Raw genomic sequence first — 16,045 nt, forward strand, 5'->3', positions numbered from 1 at the left:
AACAGAGCTCTGTGTTTGCTTCCTGGTGCCATGTTCTCAGCTGCTTTCCTCTGCCACACTCTTCTGCCATGATGTTCTGCCTCATACCAGGCCCTGAGGAATGAAATAGGCTATCTGTGGACTGAGACCTCTGAAACCATGTGTCCCCAAATAAACTTTTCCTCCACTAAAATTGTTCTTGTCAGGTCTTTTGGTCACAGCAGTGAAAAAGCTGACTGAAAGTAAATATTCAGCACATAGAATTCAGGGAGGTTATAGGAGAACATCATGGAGTTGTGGCTCAGTGGTAGAGTGCTTACCCAGCGTGTATGAGACACTGGGTTCAATTCTCAGCACTGCATATAAATAAATAAATGTTCATTGAAAATTTAAAAATTCAAAAAATTATATGAGGAAAAAAAATCAATGTGGTTTATATTCTAATTCTCATTGTGTCCTGAAAGTTGTATTTTAGACTTATATACTTGCCAATTATTAAGACCCATCCTAGGTAATAAACATAATTATCTCATTAAGTCTTTAAGGAAATCAAGTAAACAGGTTTTTCTTTTTCCTTTTAGATTATTAGGCAACAGAGTCAGAGAGTAGTTGATCACTCTGGGCCACACATCCAGTGACAGTCAAGCTTCCAATGCAACTCAGGTGTGGCTCTAAATCCTCAGATCTTCTCTGTTATAGTGTTCTGCCTCTTTGTGTCTGCACTCAGTGTTATGGTTTGGATGTGAGATATCCCCCAAACCTCATGTATGAGACAATGCAAGAAGGTTCAGAGAAGAAATGATTGGGTTATGAGAGCCTTCACCCAATCAGTGAATTAATCACCTGATGGGATTAATTGAGTGGTAACCGAAGGCAAGTGGGGTGTGGCAGGAGGAGGTGGGGCATTGGGGCTTGGCTTTGGGTATATATTTGTATCTGGCAAGTGGAGATCTCTCTCTCTACTTCTTCACCATCATGAGCTGCTTCCCTCTGCCACACTCTTCTGCCATGATGTTCAGCCTCACCTGTAACCCTGAAAAAATGGAGCTGGCTGTCCAAGGACTGAGACCTCTGAAACTGTGAGCCCTCAAACTTTTCCTCCTCTATAATTGTTCTTGTCAGGTCTTTTAGTCACAGGAGTGAAAAAACTGACTAAAATACTTGGCATTTGAATGAGTGGAATGACTCTTTTTTCTCTGTGTCACTTGAACATGTTTTATAAAACCAATTTGTTTTATTGTGACAATTAGTAGATTGTGTTATCACTACTTACTGACCAAGTCCATACTTCAATAGGAGCTTTCTGGGAGGTAACCAGTGGTGACTTGTTACTATTTGTAACACAGATATGAACCATTGGGAGCTATTATTTGGAAACTGAATTGATGACTAAGAGGTTATGGTGTTGAACTAATGTAGTGAATACTTTTCTTATGAAATCTCTGAGAAGTCATAGCTAATTCACATCCATGTTATAGTGTAGTTCTCTCCACGGAGTTGAAATTATCTCATGTTTAACATTTTCTGAATTCCATCTGCAGAAGTGTTCAGGGTTATCAGCATGGTATTTCTCAAAATAGACCCAAGCTGTTTTCCAAGGTTCCAAAATATAAAAGCCCAGGGATATTCTGCTGTCAGTGTTTTAAAACTTCCATTTACACACATACATGCATATGGGCACATGCCTGTGAGAAAACACACACACACACACACACACACACACACACACACTGTCTGGAATTGGACTGAATTGTGATTCAATCTGGGAGAGACATAATCATGATCTTTCTAATTTAAACTCAAAACTGAGTTCCTAAAAGATTAACTTCTTTGTATATAATCACAGGTCTTTCCACATGATTCTCACTTTAACTCCTGTTTCTTCTAGAAAACTTTATTGGGCTATTGTGCTTCTGAAAGTCATAATCATTTTTTAGTTTCCATGTGAACACTACAATTTCATGTGAGAAGTCACTGTTTCATTTTTTTTCAGAGCTAGGGCTGAGCCTTCAGTAAGCAGTAACTAGTTTTAGTAGATCAGGTTCAATTAGAAAAAAATTACATTTTTTGTGAGTCTAGCATAAGCTAAGTGCTCTGCTAGGCACAGGAAAGGTTACAGAGATGGTACAGTTTCAGCTCCTTCTGGATATTATCCTGCCACCCTCCACCCTACCCTAGTTACCTTGGTTCTGTGCACGTTTCAGAACATATATTCTAGCAGGTTCTATTTTAGGTGAAGTTCCACTCTTCAGATATACTTCTCTTCTGTCTACTTCAGACCTACCACTAATGCTCATTATAACCTTGAATATGTTAGCAGAATCATTCACTGTGGTCCATGCACAAGGTGGTAGAGTAAAAATGATCAAATATGTGAGGTTGTCATGTAGTAGGATCCCACTGGATTGTTTGAAAATTATATTGAAATCTTTGGTGTAGAAATTGTGTTGTCAAGAATGAAAACAGAATAAGAACAAATAGTTCACTAGTGCCCTAAAGTACTCTCTGATTTTCTACAGCAAATTGAGTATGTGTTCCTTTCAACATTTTCTCTTTTTAAAAAATACGAACATATTGGAGACCTTCTGTTCAATAGGCAGTTAGAACTTTGTCTTCTTCATTTTCTACCTCTAGCTTTTGTCTTCTCTGAAGTTATGCAGTCTGTTGATCTCTTACTCTGTGACATAGTGGCAGAAGATGTAGAAAAATGTGTGCCTGGGCTACCTACCCTCAACTACCTACTTTACTACTCTGAACTTCTTTAGCCTACATTGTAAAAAGGGAAATAAAATACTTAACCAAGACAAGACTTAGAATCAAGTGACCTCAGATGTTTTTCTATCAAGATTTTTGAGAGAATTAACATCTTTGATGCAAAACCCAATAACCTTTGTTTTCTTCCTCTTACAGTCTTGAAGTTGTAAAGCATTCATGAGAGTTTATTTAAGTTTGCTATGGCTCAGTTCTCTTCCATGTGTTTATATACAATTAGAGCAAACAGTGGTTGCACTTTGCCTCCTCCTTCTCTCTCTCTCTCTCTCGCTGACTTTCCTCCCCACTTTATCAGAATGACCTTTATTTCCCTTAGAAGTTCCCAAACCACTGTTCTCACTCAGTCATATAAAATACATAGCAAGAGAGATAGTGGCAAAATTCTGGTAAGTTGTACCTTTTTTGCAGACTCCTGTAGGGCTAGGACTTAATTTCTAAAACTGAAAGGAACATGCTTTCACATTCTCTACTCATTGTCCTAGAAGAGGCAGCTGTCCTAGATGCCTGGAGAGAAGAACTGATGAACTCTTCCTGACCAAATCCTTGCTCAAGAGCAAAAGGAACAGAATGTCTAAATCCCCTGTGGTATTCACTCAGAGTTCATTAATGCCTTAGAATTCCAAACATTTCCACTGTCACTGTACCTCTGCCTCCCTTGTCCCTGTCCTCTTCTTTCCTTGGCAGCATAATGACTTTCCTGAAGTTCATTTCTCATCTTAATTGATTGTCAGATAAGTTCTCCAAAGGTGTTAGCTAATGTAAGGATCACATTTTTGTGTAGTTATTTTTTTTTTTCAAAGAATTTTTATTTTTACTTTGTATTTATTTATTTATTTTTTTATTGTAAACAAATGGGATACATGTTGTTTCTCTATTTGTACATGGAGTCAAGGCATACCATTTGTGTAATCATAGATTTACATAGAGTAATGTTGTTTGATTCATTCTGTTATTTTTTCCCTTCCCCCCACCCCTCCCACCCCTCTTTTCCCTCTATACAGTCCTTCCTTCCTCCATTCTTACCATCCTCCTTATCCCTAACCCTAAACCTAACCCTAACCCTAACACTAACCCCTCCTACCTGCCCCTTAATGTCCTCATCCGTTATTCAGCAAGATCATTCGTCCTTTAGTTTTTTGAGATTGGCTTATCTCACTTAGCATGATATTCTCCAATTTCATCCATTTGCCTGCAAATGCCATAATTTTATCATTCTTCATGGCGGAGGAATATTCCATTGTATATATATGCCACAGTTTCTGTATCCATTCATCAACTGAAGGGCATCTAGGTTGGTTCCACAATCTGGCTATTGTGAATTGAGCAGCTATGAACATTGATGTGGCTGTATCTCTGTAGTATGCTGATTTTAAGCCCTTTGGGTATAGGCCAAGGAGTAGGATAGCTGGGTCAAATGGTGGTTCCATTCCAAGCTTTCTGAGGAATCTCCATACTGCTTTCCAGAGTGGCTGAACTAATTTGCAACCCCACCAGCAATGTATGAGTGTACCTTTTACCCCACATCCTCGCCAATACTTATTGTTGCTTGTGTTCTTGATAATCGCCATTCTAATTGGGGTGAGATGAAATCTTAGGGTAGTTTTGATTTGCATTTCTCTTATTACTAGAGATGTTGAACATTTTTTCATATATCTCTTGATTGCTTGTACATCATCTTCTGTGAAGTGTCTGTTCATTTCCTTAGCCCACTTGTTGATTGGATTATTTGTATTTTTGGTGTAGAGTTTTTTGAGTTCTTTATAGATTCTGAAAATTAGCGCTCTATCTGAAGTATGAGTGGCAAAGATATTCTCCCACTCTGTAGGCTCTCTCTTCACATTACTGATAGTTTCCTTTGCTGAGAGAAAGCTTTTTAGTTTGAATCTATCCCAGTGGTTGATTCTTGCTTTTATTTCTTGTGCTATGGGAGTCCTGTTAAGGAAGTCTGATCCTAAGTCAACAAGTTGAAGATTTGGACCTACTTTTTCTTCTATAAGATGCTGGGTCTCTGGTCCGATTCTGAGGTCCTTGATCCATTGTGAGTTGAGTTTTGTGCAGGGTGAGATATAGGGGTTTAGTTTCATTCTGTTGCATATGGATTTCCAGTTTTCCCAGCACCATTTGTTGAAGAGGCTATCTTTTCTCCATTGCATATTTTTGGCACCTTTGTCTAGTATGAGAAAATTGTATTTATTTGGGTTTGTGCCTATGTCCTCTATTCTGTTCCATTGATCTACCTGGCTATTTTGGTACAATACCATGCCGTTTTTGTTACTATTGCTTTGTAGTAGAGTTGAAGATCTGGTATTGTGATACCCGCTGCTTCGCTCTTTCTGCTAAGGATTGCTTTCAGTATTCTGGGTTTCTTATTCTTCCCGATGAATTTTATAAATGCTTGCTCTATTTCTGTAAGGTACATCATTGGGATTTTAATTGGAATCTGTATAGCACTTTTGGTAGTATGGCCATTTTGACAATATTTATTCTGCCTATCCATAAACATGGGAGATCTTTCCATCATCTAAGGTTTTCTTTAATTTCTTTCTTTAGTCTTCTGTAGTTCTCATTGTAGAGGTCTTTCACCTCTTTTGTGAGATTGATTCCCAAGTATTTTATTTTTTTCAATGTTATCGTGAATGGGGTAGTTTTCCTAACTTCTCTTTCTGAAGATTCATCACTTATGTATAAAAATGCATTGGATTTATGAGCATTGATGTTGTAACCTGCTACTTTACTGAATTCACTTATGAGTTCTAAAAGTTTTCTGGTGGAATTTCCAGGTTCCTCTAAATATATAATCATGTCATCAGCAAACAGGGAGAGTTTGAGTTCTTCTTTTCCAATTCGTATCCCTTTAATTTCTTTGGTTTGTCTAATTGCTCTGGCTAGATCTCAAGGACGATGTTGAATAGAAGTGGTGAAAGAGGGCATCCCTGCCTTGTTCCAGTTTTTAGGAGGAATGCTTTCAGTTTTTCACCATTTAGAATGATATTGGCCATGGGCTTAGCGTAGATGGCCTTTACAATGTTAAGGAATGTTCCCACTACCCCAATTTTTTCTAGTGTTTTGAGCATGAAGGGATGCTGTATTTTATCAAATGCTTTTTCTGAATCTATTGAAATAATCATGTGATTCTTAATTTTAAGTCTGTTGATATGGTGAATGATATTTATTGATTCCCAGATGTTGAACCAACCTTCCATCCCTGGGATAAAACCCACTTGATTGTGGTGCACTATCTTTTTAATATATTTTTGTATGCGATTTGCTAAAATTTTGATGAGAATTTTTGCGTCGATGTTCATTAAGGATATTGGTCTGAAATTTTCTTTCCTCAATGTGTCTCTGTCTGCTTTAGGTATAAGGGTGATATTGGCTTCATAGAATGAGTTTGGAAGGGTTCCCTCCTCTTCTATTTCATGGAATACTTTGAGGAGTATTGGAATGAGCTCTTCTTTAAAGGTTTTGTAGAACTTGGCTGAGAACCCATCTGGTCCTGGACTTTTCTTTGTTGGTACGCTTCTGATGACCTCTTCTATTTCATGGCTTGAAATTGATTTATTTAACTTGTGTACGTCTTCCTGGTTCAGTTTAGGTAATTCATATGTCTCTAGAAACTTGTTGATGTCTTCAAGGTTTTCTGTTTTGTTGGAGTATAGATTTTCAAAAGAGCTTCTAATTATGTTTTGTATTTCACTAGTGTCTGTTGTGATATTTTCTTGTTCATTCCTAATTTTAGTAATTTGAGTGTTCTCCGTCTTTCTCTTTGTTAGTGTGGCTAAGGGTTTATCAATTTTGTTTATTTTTTCAAAGAACCAACTATTTACTTTGTCAATTTTTTGTATTGTTTCTTTTGTTTCAATTTCTTTGATTTTGGCTCTGATTTTAACTATTTCCTGTGTTCTATTACTTTTGGTGTTGATCTGCTCTTCTTTTTCTAGGGCTTTGAGCTGTAGTGTTAAGTCGTTTATTTGTTGATTTCTACTTCTTTTGTTGGATGTGCCCCATGAAATAAATCTTCCTCTAAGTACTGCTTTCATAGTGTCCCAGAGATTTTGATATGATGTGTCTTTGTTCTCGTTTACCTCTAAGAATTTTTTTATTTCCCTCCTGATGTCTTCTGTTATCTATTCATCATATAATAGTGTATTATTTCATCTCCAGGTATTGGAGAAGTTTCTATTTTTTATTCTGTCATTTATTTCTAATTTCAATCCATTATGATCTGATAGAATACAAGGTAGTATGTCTATCTTCTTGTATTTGCTAACAGTAGCTTTGTGGCATAAAATATGGTCTGTTTTAGAGAAGGATCCATGTGCTGCTGAGAAGAAAGTGTATTCATTCTTTGTTGGATGGTATATTCTATATATGTCGGTTAAGTCTAAATTGTTGATTGTGTTATTGAGATCTATGGTTTCTTTATTCAATTTTTGTTTGGAAGATCTATCCAGTGGTGAGAGAGGTGTGTTAAAATTACCTAGTGTTATTGTGTTGTGGTCTATTTGATTTCTGGAACTGAGAAGGATTTGTTTGCCGTACATGGATGAGCCAATGTTCGGGGCATAGATATTTATGATTGTTATGTCTTTTTGATTTATGCTTCCCTTATTCTTTATCCCTTCTGACTAGTTTTGGCTTGAAGTCCACATTATCTGAAATGAGGATGGATACTCCAGCATTTTTGCTATGTCCGTGTGCATGGTATGTTTTTTCCCATCCTTTCACTTTTAGTCTATGGGTATCTCTTTCTATGAGATGAGTCTCTTGCAGGCAGCATATTGTTGGATCTTTCTTTTTAATCCAATCTGCCCGTCTATGTCTTTTGATTGATGAGTTCAGGCCATTAACATTCAGGATTATTATTGTGATATGATTTGTATTCCCAGTCATTTGACTCATTTTTGTTTTTTGACATGATTTGGTTACTCCTTTATTTGGCTATTTCTTTAGGCTAGTTCTTCCCATTGCTGATTTGCATTGTTGTTTTTCATCTCTTCCTCATGGAATATTTTGCTGAGAATGTTCTGTAATGCAGCTTTGTTTTTCTAAATTCCTTTAGCTTTTGTTTATCATGGAAGAATCTTATTTCATCATCAAATCTGAAAGTAAGTTTTGCTGGGTATAGGATTCTTGGTTGGTATCCGTTTTCTTTCAGGGCTTGGTAAATGTTTTGCCAGGCCCTTCTAGATTTTAGCGTCTGGATTGAGAAATTGATATTCTTATTGGTTTCCCCCTGAATGTAATTTGATTCTTTTCTCTCGCAGCCTTTAAAAGTCTTTTTTTATTTTGTATGTTAGCTATTTTCATAATAATGTGCCTTGGTGTCGGTCTGTTGTAATTTTGTATACTTGGAGTCGTATAAGTCTCTTGTACTTGGTTTTCCATTTCATTTTTCAGATTTGGGAAATTTTCTGATATTATTTCATTGAATAGATTTTTCATTCCTTTGGTTTGTTTCTCTAAGCTTTCCTCAATCCCAATAATTCTTAAATTTGGCCTTTTCATGATATCCCATAATTCTTGTAGATTCTTTTCATGATTTCTTACCATCTTCTCTGTTTGTTTAACTTTGTTTTCAAGATTAAATATTTTGTCTTCAGTGTCTGAGGTTCTGTCTTCCAGGTGTTCTATTCTATTGGTTATGCTTTCTATGGAGTTTTTAACTTGGTTTATTGTTTCCTGCATTTCAAGAATTTCTGTTTGTTTGCTTTTTTTCAGGTATCTCTAACTCTTTATTGAAATGGTCTCTTGCTTCCTGTATTTGCTGTTTTAACTGTTGATTGGTGTGATCATTTAATGCCTGTATTTGCTCTTTCATCTCTTCCTTCAATGCCTGCATTTGCTCTTTCATCTCCTCGTTTGCTTCTCTGATTGTTTTAATTATGTACATTCTGAACTCCCTTTCTGACATTTCTTCTGCTATGCTGTCATTGGGTTTTATTGATATAGTATCTAGGTTTGTTTGGGACATTTTCTTCCCTTGTTTTCTCATATTGGTCAGATATCAGTGGAACTCTGTGATATTGCAGATTTCCTCTATTGGCTTATAGTGTCCCTGTTGATTTCCAGGTCAATCAGCCTTCAGTAGACTGAAGTCTTGGAGGATGTTGATAATGTAGTGCTTCCGAAAGAAAGCTGCCCCTAGCCCGCTACCGATTCCAGGGCTTGGAGCTGGCTCTGTGTGGAAAGGCTCACACTGGGGGGCCTGCTCTGAGAAGCTGGCTGTTCGGGAGGAGCCTACCGTCAGAGGAAGCAGGGCTACATGGGGAAGACTCTAGCTGCCCTGTCCTGCTCTGATAAGCTGCCCGTATCCTGGCCTGCCGCCCCGGCTGTGCTTCACCCGGTGGAGGAGACTCACTCCATTGGTCTATTTTCGTCCGAGTCTCTCAATGCCTCCCCTTCTTGAATCCTGAGTTCTGGAGTGACTGGTGATACAGTCACCCTCTAGTCTGCCATCTTGGATCGCCCCATGGAAAGAGCCCGCGGCCCGAGGGGGCAGGGCTGCCTGGAGAGGTCTTGGCTGCCCTGCCCTGGTCCAGGAGGCTGCTTGCTGGTCGGAGCTCTCCACTGGCTTGGGGACCTGTCGCTGGCTCTGTGTAGAAAGCTCAAAGCATTTTTAAATTCTTCATTTACCCTTTGCAACAACCCTACAAAGTAACCTCTACTTTAAGGACATGGTGACTAATACTCAGATGTTATTTACCCAAGGTGTCACTGTCAGTTGTGATCCAGGTCTTTCAACTCTTACCCATTCTGTGTTGCCTCCTTCTTTGGACCACTTTTAGAGCAGTTTTCAGTGCAGAGTAGACATTAAACCTTGAAATGAGATGGTGGGTGTGGAAAAGTGAAGGACATGGGAGAACAACTCTGCTCAAAACTCTTCAAATCTTTTCTGATATCAGTTGACTATGTCTGCCTTTTCTCCACTTCCAGTGGCTGACTCTGGCCCTATCATCTCTACAGGAATTTTCTTAGTTACTGGGGCAGAATCAAACGTGTATTTTGGAGCCCCTGTTATCATTTGAATCTTTGAGGCATTTTAAGAGTTTAAATACATACATCAGTCATGGAAAATGGATTTTGACTCCTGGCTAGCTCTGATGTTATTAATGGTTATCTACTTATAAAGGGTGCCACTGCTATATCTGAGTTCAACAGAAAAGCATCATGATTGATTGTTGACATCTGTGAGGCCTCTTTGAGGAGGAAGTTGGCCCACACCTGCAGTACATTTGTTTTTCCTGATATAGCATAGGACACTTAGAATGAATCCCAGAGGTCAACCAGTCTAGTCTTCTCATTTTACAAGAGAACCAAGATTCAGAGAAGGGAAGAAAGTTATTCAAATCATGTTGCATTTTATGCAATTTTAAGGCTAAGGACAATTTTGATCTAGAGTTATAGTCTGGCTCCTTGACCATGGACATAGTGCTGCCACTGTATAATGCCATTTCTACTGGCATTGAGAAGACCTTTTTCAGCTTCCATGCTTCTTGCAATCCAGCTACCTAGAACTCTTCTGTAGTTTTTCCCTGTCACCTGCTCGGGTTGCTCTCCCCCTAGGTTACCCCTGAGCCTGCTATTGTGCACCGTGCCTCAGTCTTCAGAAATATCCTTCCACCCATGTCACCTCTATTGCAAAGAATTTATTTTTTTTTCTCTCATTTTTCCGTCATACACACAATTTTTTTTAAAGCATTTCTTTGTACCTTACCCTTTCTGGGGGCTGTCTGGATGATATAAATGGAGTTCTGAGAGACACAATTTTTTAATTCTAAGAGAAAAATGCCAAAGGATGGAATTTGAGAGTACCAGGGGATGCTGGACTCATGAGATATATTTTGGCAAGAAACCCACCAGCAGCAGCCATTGAATCAGGGAGAGTCTTGATTTAAAAAAATACATCAATATATTTTTTTCCCCATCACTTCACATTCACTGAATTTCCCAACCCTTTGATTCTCTTTTATGTGGCTTATGATAACTCTCAATAGTTGTCCAAGTTTTACAGCTACACAAATCAAAGATGTGCAGGAGCAGGGATTTCTCCTGAGTCTCTTGGCAAGTCATAGGTATTACTGGGAAGGAGAGTTGCTGCCTGCAGCTCCAGGCTGCCCCTCCCTGCTCTTTAGCTCACCGAACTTCCTGGCTGTTTTTACTCTTGGGTTAGAAGGCAATTTTTCTCATCACATTGCTTTACTGAGGCTCAGCACACTTCAATAGGATCTGAAGGTACTGAGTTCTCATTGATGATATTTCTTTTTTTAAATGTACAGTGATACTTTTAGTGGATAAATACTGTGTCCAATCTGAGGCCCCACATTTTTAGTCTCAAAGACACTTTCCTGTAGCACCAGAATGTGGGATTAAAACATAACCCAATTATCAGTGGTTCTGGAACACAGAAGAAGAACAGGCACTGTATTACTCCACGAGCTATTTGAGCTCTTTTTACATCTGGATAATGACGGCAAGAAATATTCTATTCCATTCCTTTATCTGTTGCTATGGCAGGGTATATGCTTTGTTTGTGGTTAATGTCAAAGATCATAGTCATGGTTCTACACACCACAAAACTTTCTTTCTGCAGAAGAGGTTATAGGAATGGGATAAGATCTGCTGATGTTAAATATTTACAAGTTCTTTAAGGAGTGCATCTGGAACCAATAGGCAGCATTTAAAATTTTCAAGGTGGTTAAAAAAATAAGCAACTGTGTGGTATATTGAATTGGCATTAGAAATCCCTAAAGTATTAATATCTTATGTTCTGTGATGAGAAGTGTTTATACACATTATTTCTGATTCACACAACACATCTCAGATTAGTTATATTACATCTGTTTCAATGATACAGAGCTGAGGGATGTTACCTTCACTAGGGTTACCCACTGCTCAACAAGGATGGGATTAGGATATAAACTGAGCTTTGTCTGACACAACAGTCTATGACTTTTTATATTAAGCCACTCTTAACTCATAATCTGTATGCAATCTGTTTAATCACAACCTAATCAGAGACTAAAAGAAGTGTTAGAGATAATTTCATGTATCACATTTTAAATAATCCATTAATATTCTTCAGAATCGTATGTGCCAGGTTGAGCTTTGAAAGGCAAATGATGATTAGCAGGACTGAGTTAAAGAAAGGAAAGGGAAAGTCTACGAGATGAGACCTGTGTAGCAATGGGACAGTCACACTTGCTTCAAAATAATCCATCCTGTCACCAAGCCTGGAGTTTCATGAAATTATTGATTGTCAAACTGAAAGAAACTTTGTCAACCATTCATTTTAAAAGTGAGGTCTTATGGTTTAGATATAAAGTGTCCCCCAAAAGCTCATGTGAGAGAAAATAGAAGAATTTTCAGAGGTGAAATGATTAGATTATGAGAGGCATAACATAATTGGTGAATTAATCTACTTGAACAGATTAAATGGGTGGTAACTGTAGGCAGGTATGGTGTGACTGGAGGAAATAGGTCACTGTAGGTATGCATCTAGGGTTTATATTTTGTCCCTGGTGAGTGTAGCTCTTTCTCCCTCTACTTCCTGGTTGCCATGTCCCAAGTTGCTTTCTTTTGCTACGCTCTTCTGCCATGATGTTCTGCCTGACATTGGACCCAGAGCGATGGATTTGGCTGTTTGTGAACTGAACCTTTGAAACCATGAACCAAAATTTAAAAAGCATTCACAATGTGATGTTGAGAGGAAATGAGACCCTCTCAACATCACATTCTGAATCAAATTTCAAGAAGAGTTTTGGTGAGGACCAACCATATGCAACCTCCATTTGTGCTTCTCCCAGTCTTACCCATCTGAGCCAGCAGTTTGAGAACCCTGAATTGGTTTTGACACTCCGCAGGTTTTAACACTCCCCCAACTCTATTAATTATCATGTCTAATGATTTTACTACAAGATATCTTTTTAATTCAACTGCTCATACCACTGCTATCATTCTGGTCCTGGGTACTGTTATTTGTCATGCAGACTCCAGGATTACTCCATAAACCTCCTGTTTGGTCTCTTTGCTTCTGAAATGAATGCTCTTCCAAAACATATGGTCATATGGTTACATCTGTATTGTGTTCTTTCACTGACTCCATTGTCCTCTAGAAGCAGAATTTGCAAGTCCATTCACAGTCATGATCCAGTCACATCTCTTGGTATTCTTCATACTCTTGAACTAACTACCCTGTTTAAGTGGTTTCAAGAAGTCACATGCTTTCTTTCACTTCTAGACCTTTGCACACTGCTTCTTCTAAAACACTTTTCTTACTTCACCTGGCTAACTTCTACTTAATCTTCACATTTTAGATCAATTGTTAGGTACCTAAGTAGGTCTTGCCTGATGCTCTAAAGTAGATTTTTCTTCCTCATTATTGAAGTTCTATGTAGTTCACAATTACCACATTTTATCATAATTTCACATTTATTATCTTTTCCACTAGCTCTCTTAGAGCAGGGAGCTCTGTATGTCTTGTTCATGGCTGTATTCATAATTTTGAGCTATATATTAGTGCTTATTGGGTATGTACTGAATGAATGGATGGATTCTTTCCTATTTCCGTGGGCTTCAATCCTTCTCACTTTTCAAATTCCACCGTTAAAATTTGTTCTACAAATACTTTCTACAATTCTGCATCCTTATGTGAGATTGACTTAGAAATCTTAAGCACATTCTTGATATCACTGATATTGTATTCCACTCTTCTTCCTGGCTTGAGTTATAGTTATTGTCATCACCTTTAGCCTCAGAGCAAAAGCCTGTTTTATTTACTTTCTTATACCCTCCCAGTGCCTAGCTTAGAGCTTTGTATATAAGATATTTTAAGAAATATAGGATTATTTAAATCAACCTAAAGAACTCATCAAATAGGTCTAATTAATATACTGTAGGCATTTTGCACTCAATTCATAGTAGCTAAACTATGGAACCAGCCTAGGTGTTCTTTAACAAATGAATGGGTAAAGAAAATGTGGCACATATACATAATGGAATATTACTCAGTCATAAAGAGAAATGAAATTATGGCATTTGCTGGTAAATAGATGGAACTGGAGACTATCAGTCTAAGTGAAATAAGCCAATTCCAAAAGTCCAAAGGCTAGATGTTCTCTCTGATACATGGGTGCTAATGCACAATAAGTATTGGGTGGGTAGGGAAGAATAGAAGTACTTTGGTTTAGAAAAAAAGGGAATGAAGGGAAGGGAGGGCAAATGGTAATCGGAAAGATAGTAGCATGAATCAGACATAACTTTCCTATGTTCATATATGAATACATGACCAATGTAATTCTACATCATGTACAACCACAAGAATGGGAAGTTAGACTCCATGTATATAATATGTTAAAATACATTCTACTGTCATGCATAGCTAAAAAGAACAAATAAAAATTTAAAGAAACTATGATTCTATATACTTATTTATTTGAGCAGAAAGCTACCTTGAAGTTTGGAATGTTAGCCAAATCAAGAGACATGAGTTCAATACCTAAATTCAGCATTTTACCCTGTTAGTCTTAGCTAAATCATGCACTTGAATTTTTTTCCCTGTGCAGACTTCTTTCTTGGATTTATGGATGCAGTGGTGTACAGATAAAGTCTATTGACCAAAGGTTCTCTAGCCTCTCACCTGTAAAACAGAGTTAAAATGAGATGTGTGAGTTGCTCTGTCAGAAAAGTGGTCAATATAAGACCTTTAGCATGGGTTTATACCTACATGGGAATTAAAGCATATAGATGTTTAAGAATGAAAATAGGGACTTGTTAAGTTATAAAATACTGGTTTTGGGTCTCCTAGTGCTTGAAGGACCAGTAACTCTGTTACATTTTTTAAAAATCATTGTCTTCTCAATCACATATGCAATTTTTTCCCCTGATCTAGTTGATAACTCTGCTTGTAGTAAGTATCTAGTACTTGCTGGGCAACAAAAAAGTTCAGTCCAGTATTCACAGGGAGTCAGTGCAGATGACTCATCTCCCATTCTGCTGAGGGCCTGACTGCAAAAATATCAGGAAGCCTGAACCTCCCTAAAGAGACTAAATTGCTTCCATGTTCTTTTACCTCTTATTTCCCCCAAAAGCAGCACTTTGGATAATAGTTACTTTGCCACATAACTGTGAAAGAACACAAATTGAAAATTGTTTTAATCTAAAGAGTCCTGGCCAGGGGACCCTCTTCCAGGTATGCAACATCGGGAGTGGCCTTGAAACAGGCCCTTTAGGGAATGAAATGATGCTGCCTGTGACCACTGGGGACTTTGCCTAAATGCCTGCTTTGGATATGACATGTACACCTAGGTCAGAATGTAGAAATCAGAGCCCCTCAGCACTGGCCAGTGTATTGCCATGCTGAGATTGCCCATAAAAGATATTTGTGACCCTTAGACAATAACAGGGGTGAGATCCATGAAGAGAGACACCTTGGCCATCAGGCATCTATTCAGTGTTCTAGATGCTTCAGAATTTGTGATGCTGGGGATCAAATGGGCACAATTTAATTTTTTAAGTTTTTGCACATAGCACTATATGAAAATGACTCCCAAGTGTGAATAGGAATATGCTATAGAAGTCATATCATGTCTTACAAAGGCAGTACAGTATTAAATTGAGATCCATTTAATAGTAACACTGAGTTGGTAATAGTTGTGCTGTGCTGTGATAGTCTGATCCTCTGCTTATCTGTGTCCTTCCCTCCTCAGGGCATAACTGCACAGATGGGCAAACAGAAAACATGGAATCAATTGAAGAATTAAACCACTTTTTTGGCATAAGTTATCATTTTAGCTCATATCTTTATTTCTAAGGTTCCACAAAACTTTAGTGGCTCTGAATCTTTTGGCTGTTCTTGATGGTTTAACTTCTGCATGATTTTAATGAATTTCAGTTGACTCTAGCTGTAAGGGAACATTTTGACCCATTTCTATTTCAGTGGTAAACTGAAAGGAGGAACTGGGAAACCCAATATTGTAAAGTCAAATTTACATTTTACTTGTACCTATTTCCATTTACATATATTTGCATTCATTACCTTGTATAATTATCACAGTAGCCCTGCCTCATAGGTATTTCTGTTTATTTCACAAGCACTTAAGCTGAGGATCTCTGAAAGGGGTGCTAACTTGCCCATGATTGTGCTCATGCTAAGGAGTAGAACTGAGAGGGCACACAGTCCCTATAACTGAGTCCAGGGCTCTTCCTGAAACGCAGCTGCCTCCTAGTTTATTTAAATTGTTCAGCATACATTCACATCAGCCAGAGGGAGACTATTATCTGCCCCTTACTTAGG

At 38.0% G+C, this 16,045-nt stretch overlaps 1 protein-coding gene across 3 annotated transcripts in view; it reads left to right on the top strand.

Annotated features, from left to right (window-relative positions):
- Positions 1 to 939: 939 nt before the first annotated feature.
- The window catches only part of LOC306638355 (uncharacterized protein), a 196,256-nt gene continuing 181,150 nt past the window's right edge, over positions 940 to 16,045 (top strand). For 2 of the 3 annotated variants that reach the window (XR_013757474.1, XR_013757475.1), the window contains exon 1: positions 940 to 1,058. Coding sequence is in view for 1 of the 3 variants with exons in the window: in XM_079101676.1 (XP_078957802.1) it covers positions 955 to 1,058 (104 nt within the window). In the remaining 2 variants the exon portion in view is untranslated. The remainder of the gene's footprint in view (positions 1,059 to 16,045) is intronic. The other variant, XM_079101676.1, reaches the window with a different exon arrangement.

Source organism: Sciurus vulgaris (genome assembly GCF_902686455.1).
Source record: "Sciurus vulgaris genome assembly, chromosome: 11".
Lineage (NCBI taxonomy): Eukaryota > Metazoa > Chordata > Mammalia > Rodentia > Sciuridae > Sciurus > Sciurus vulgaris.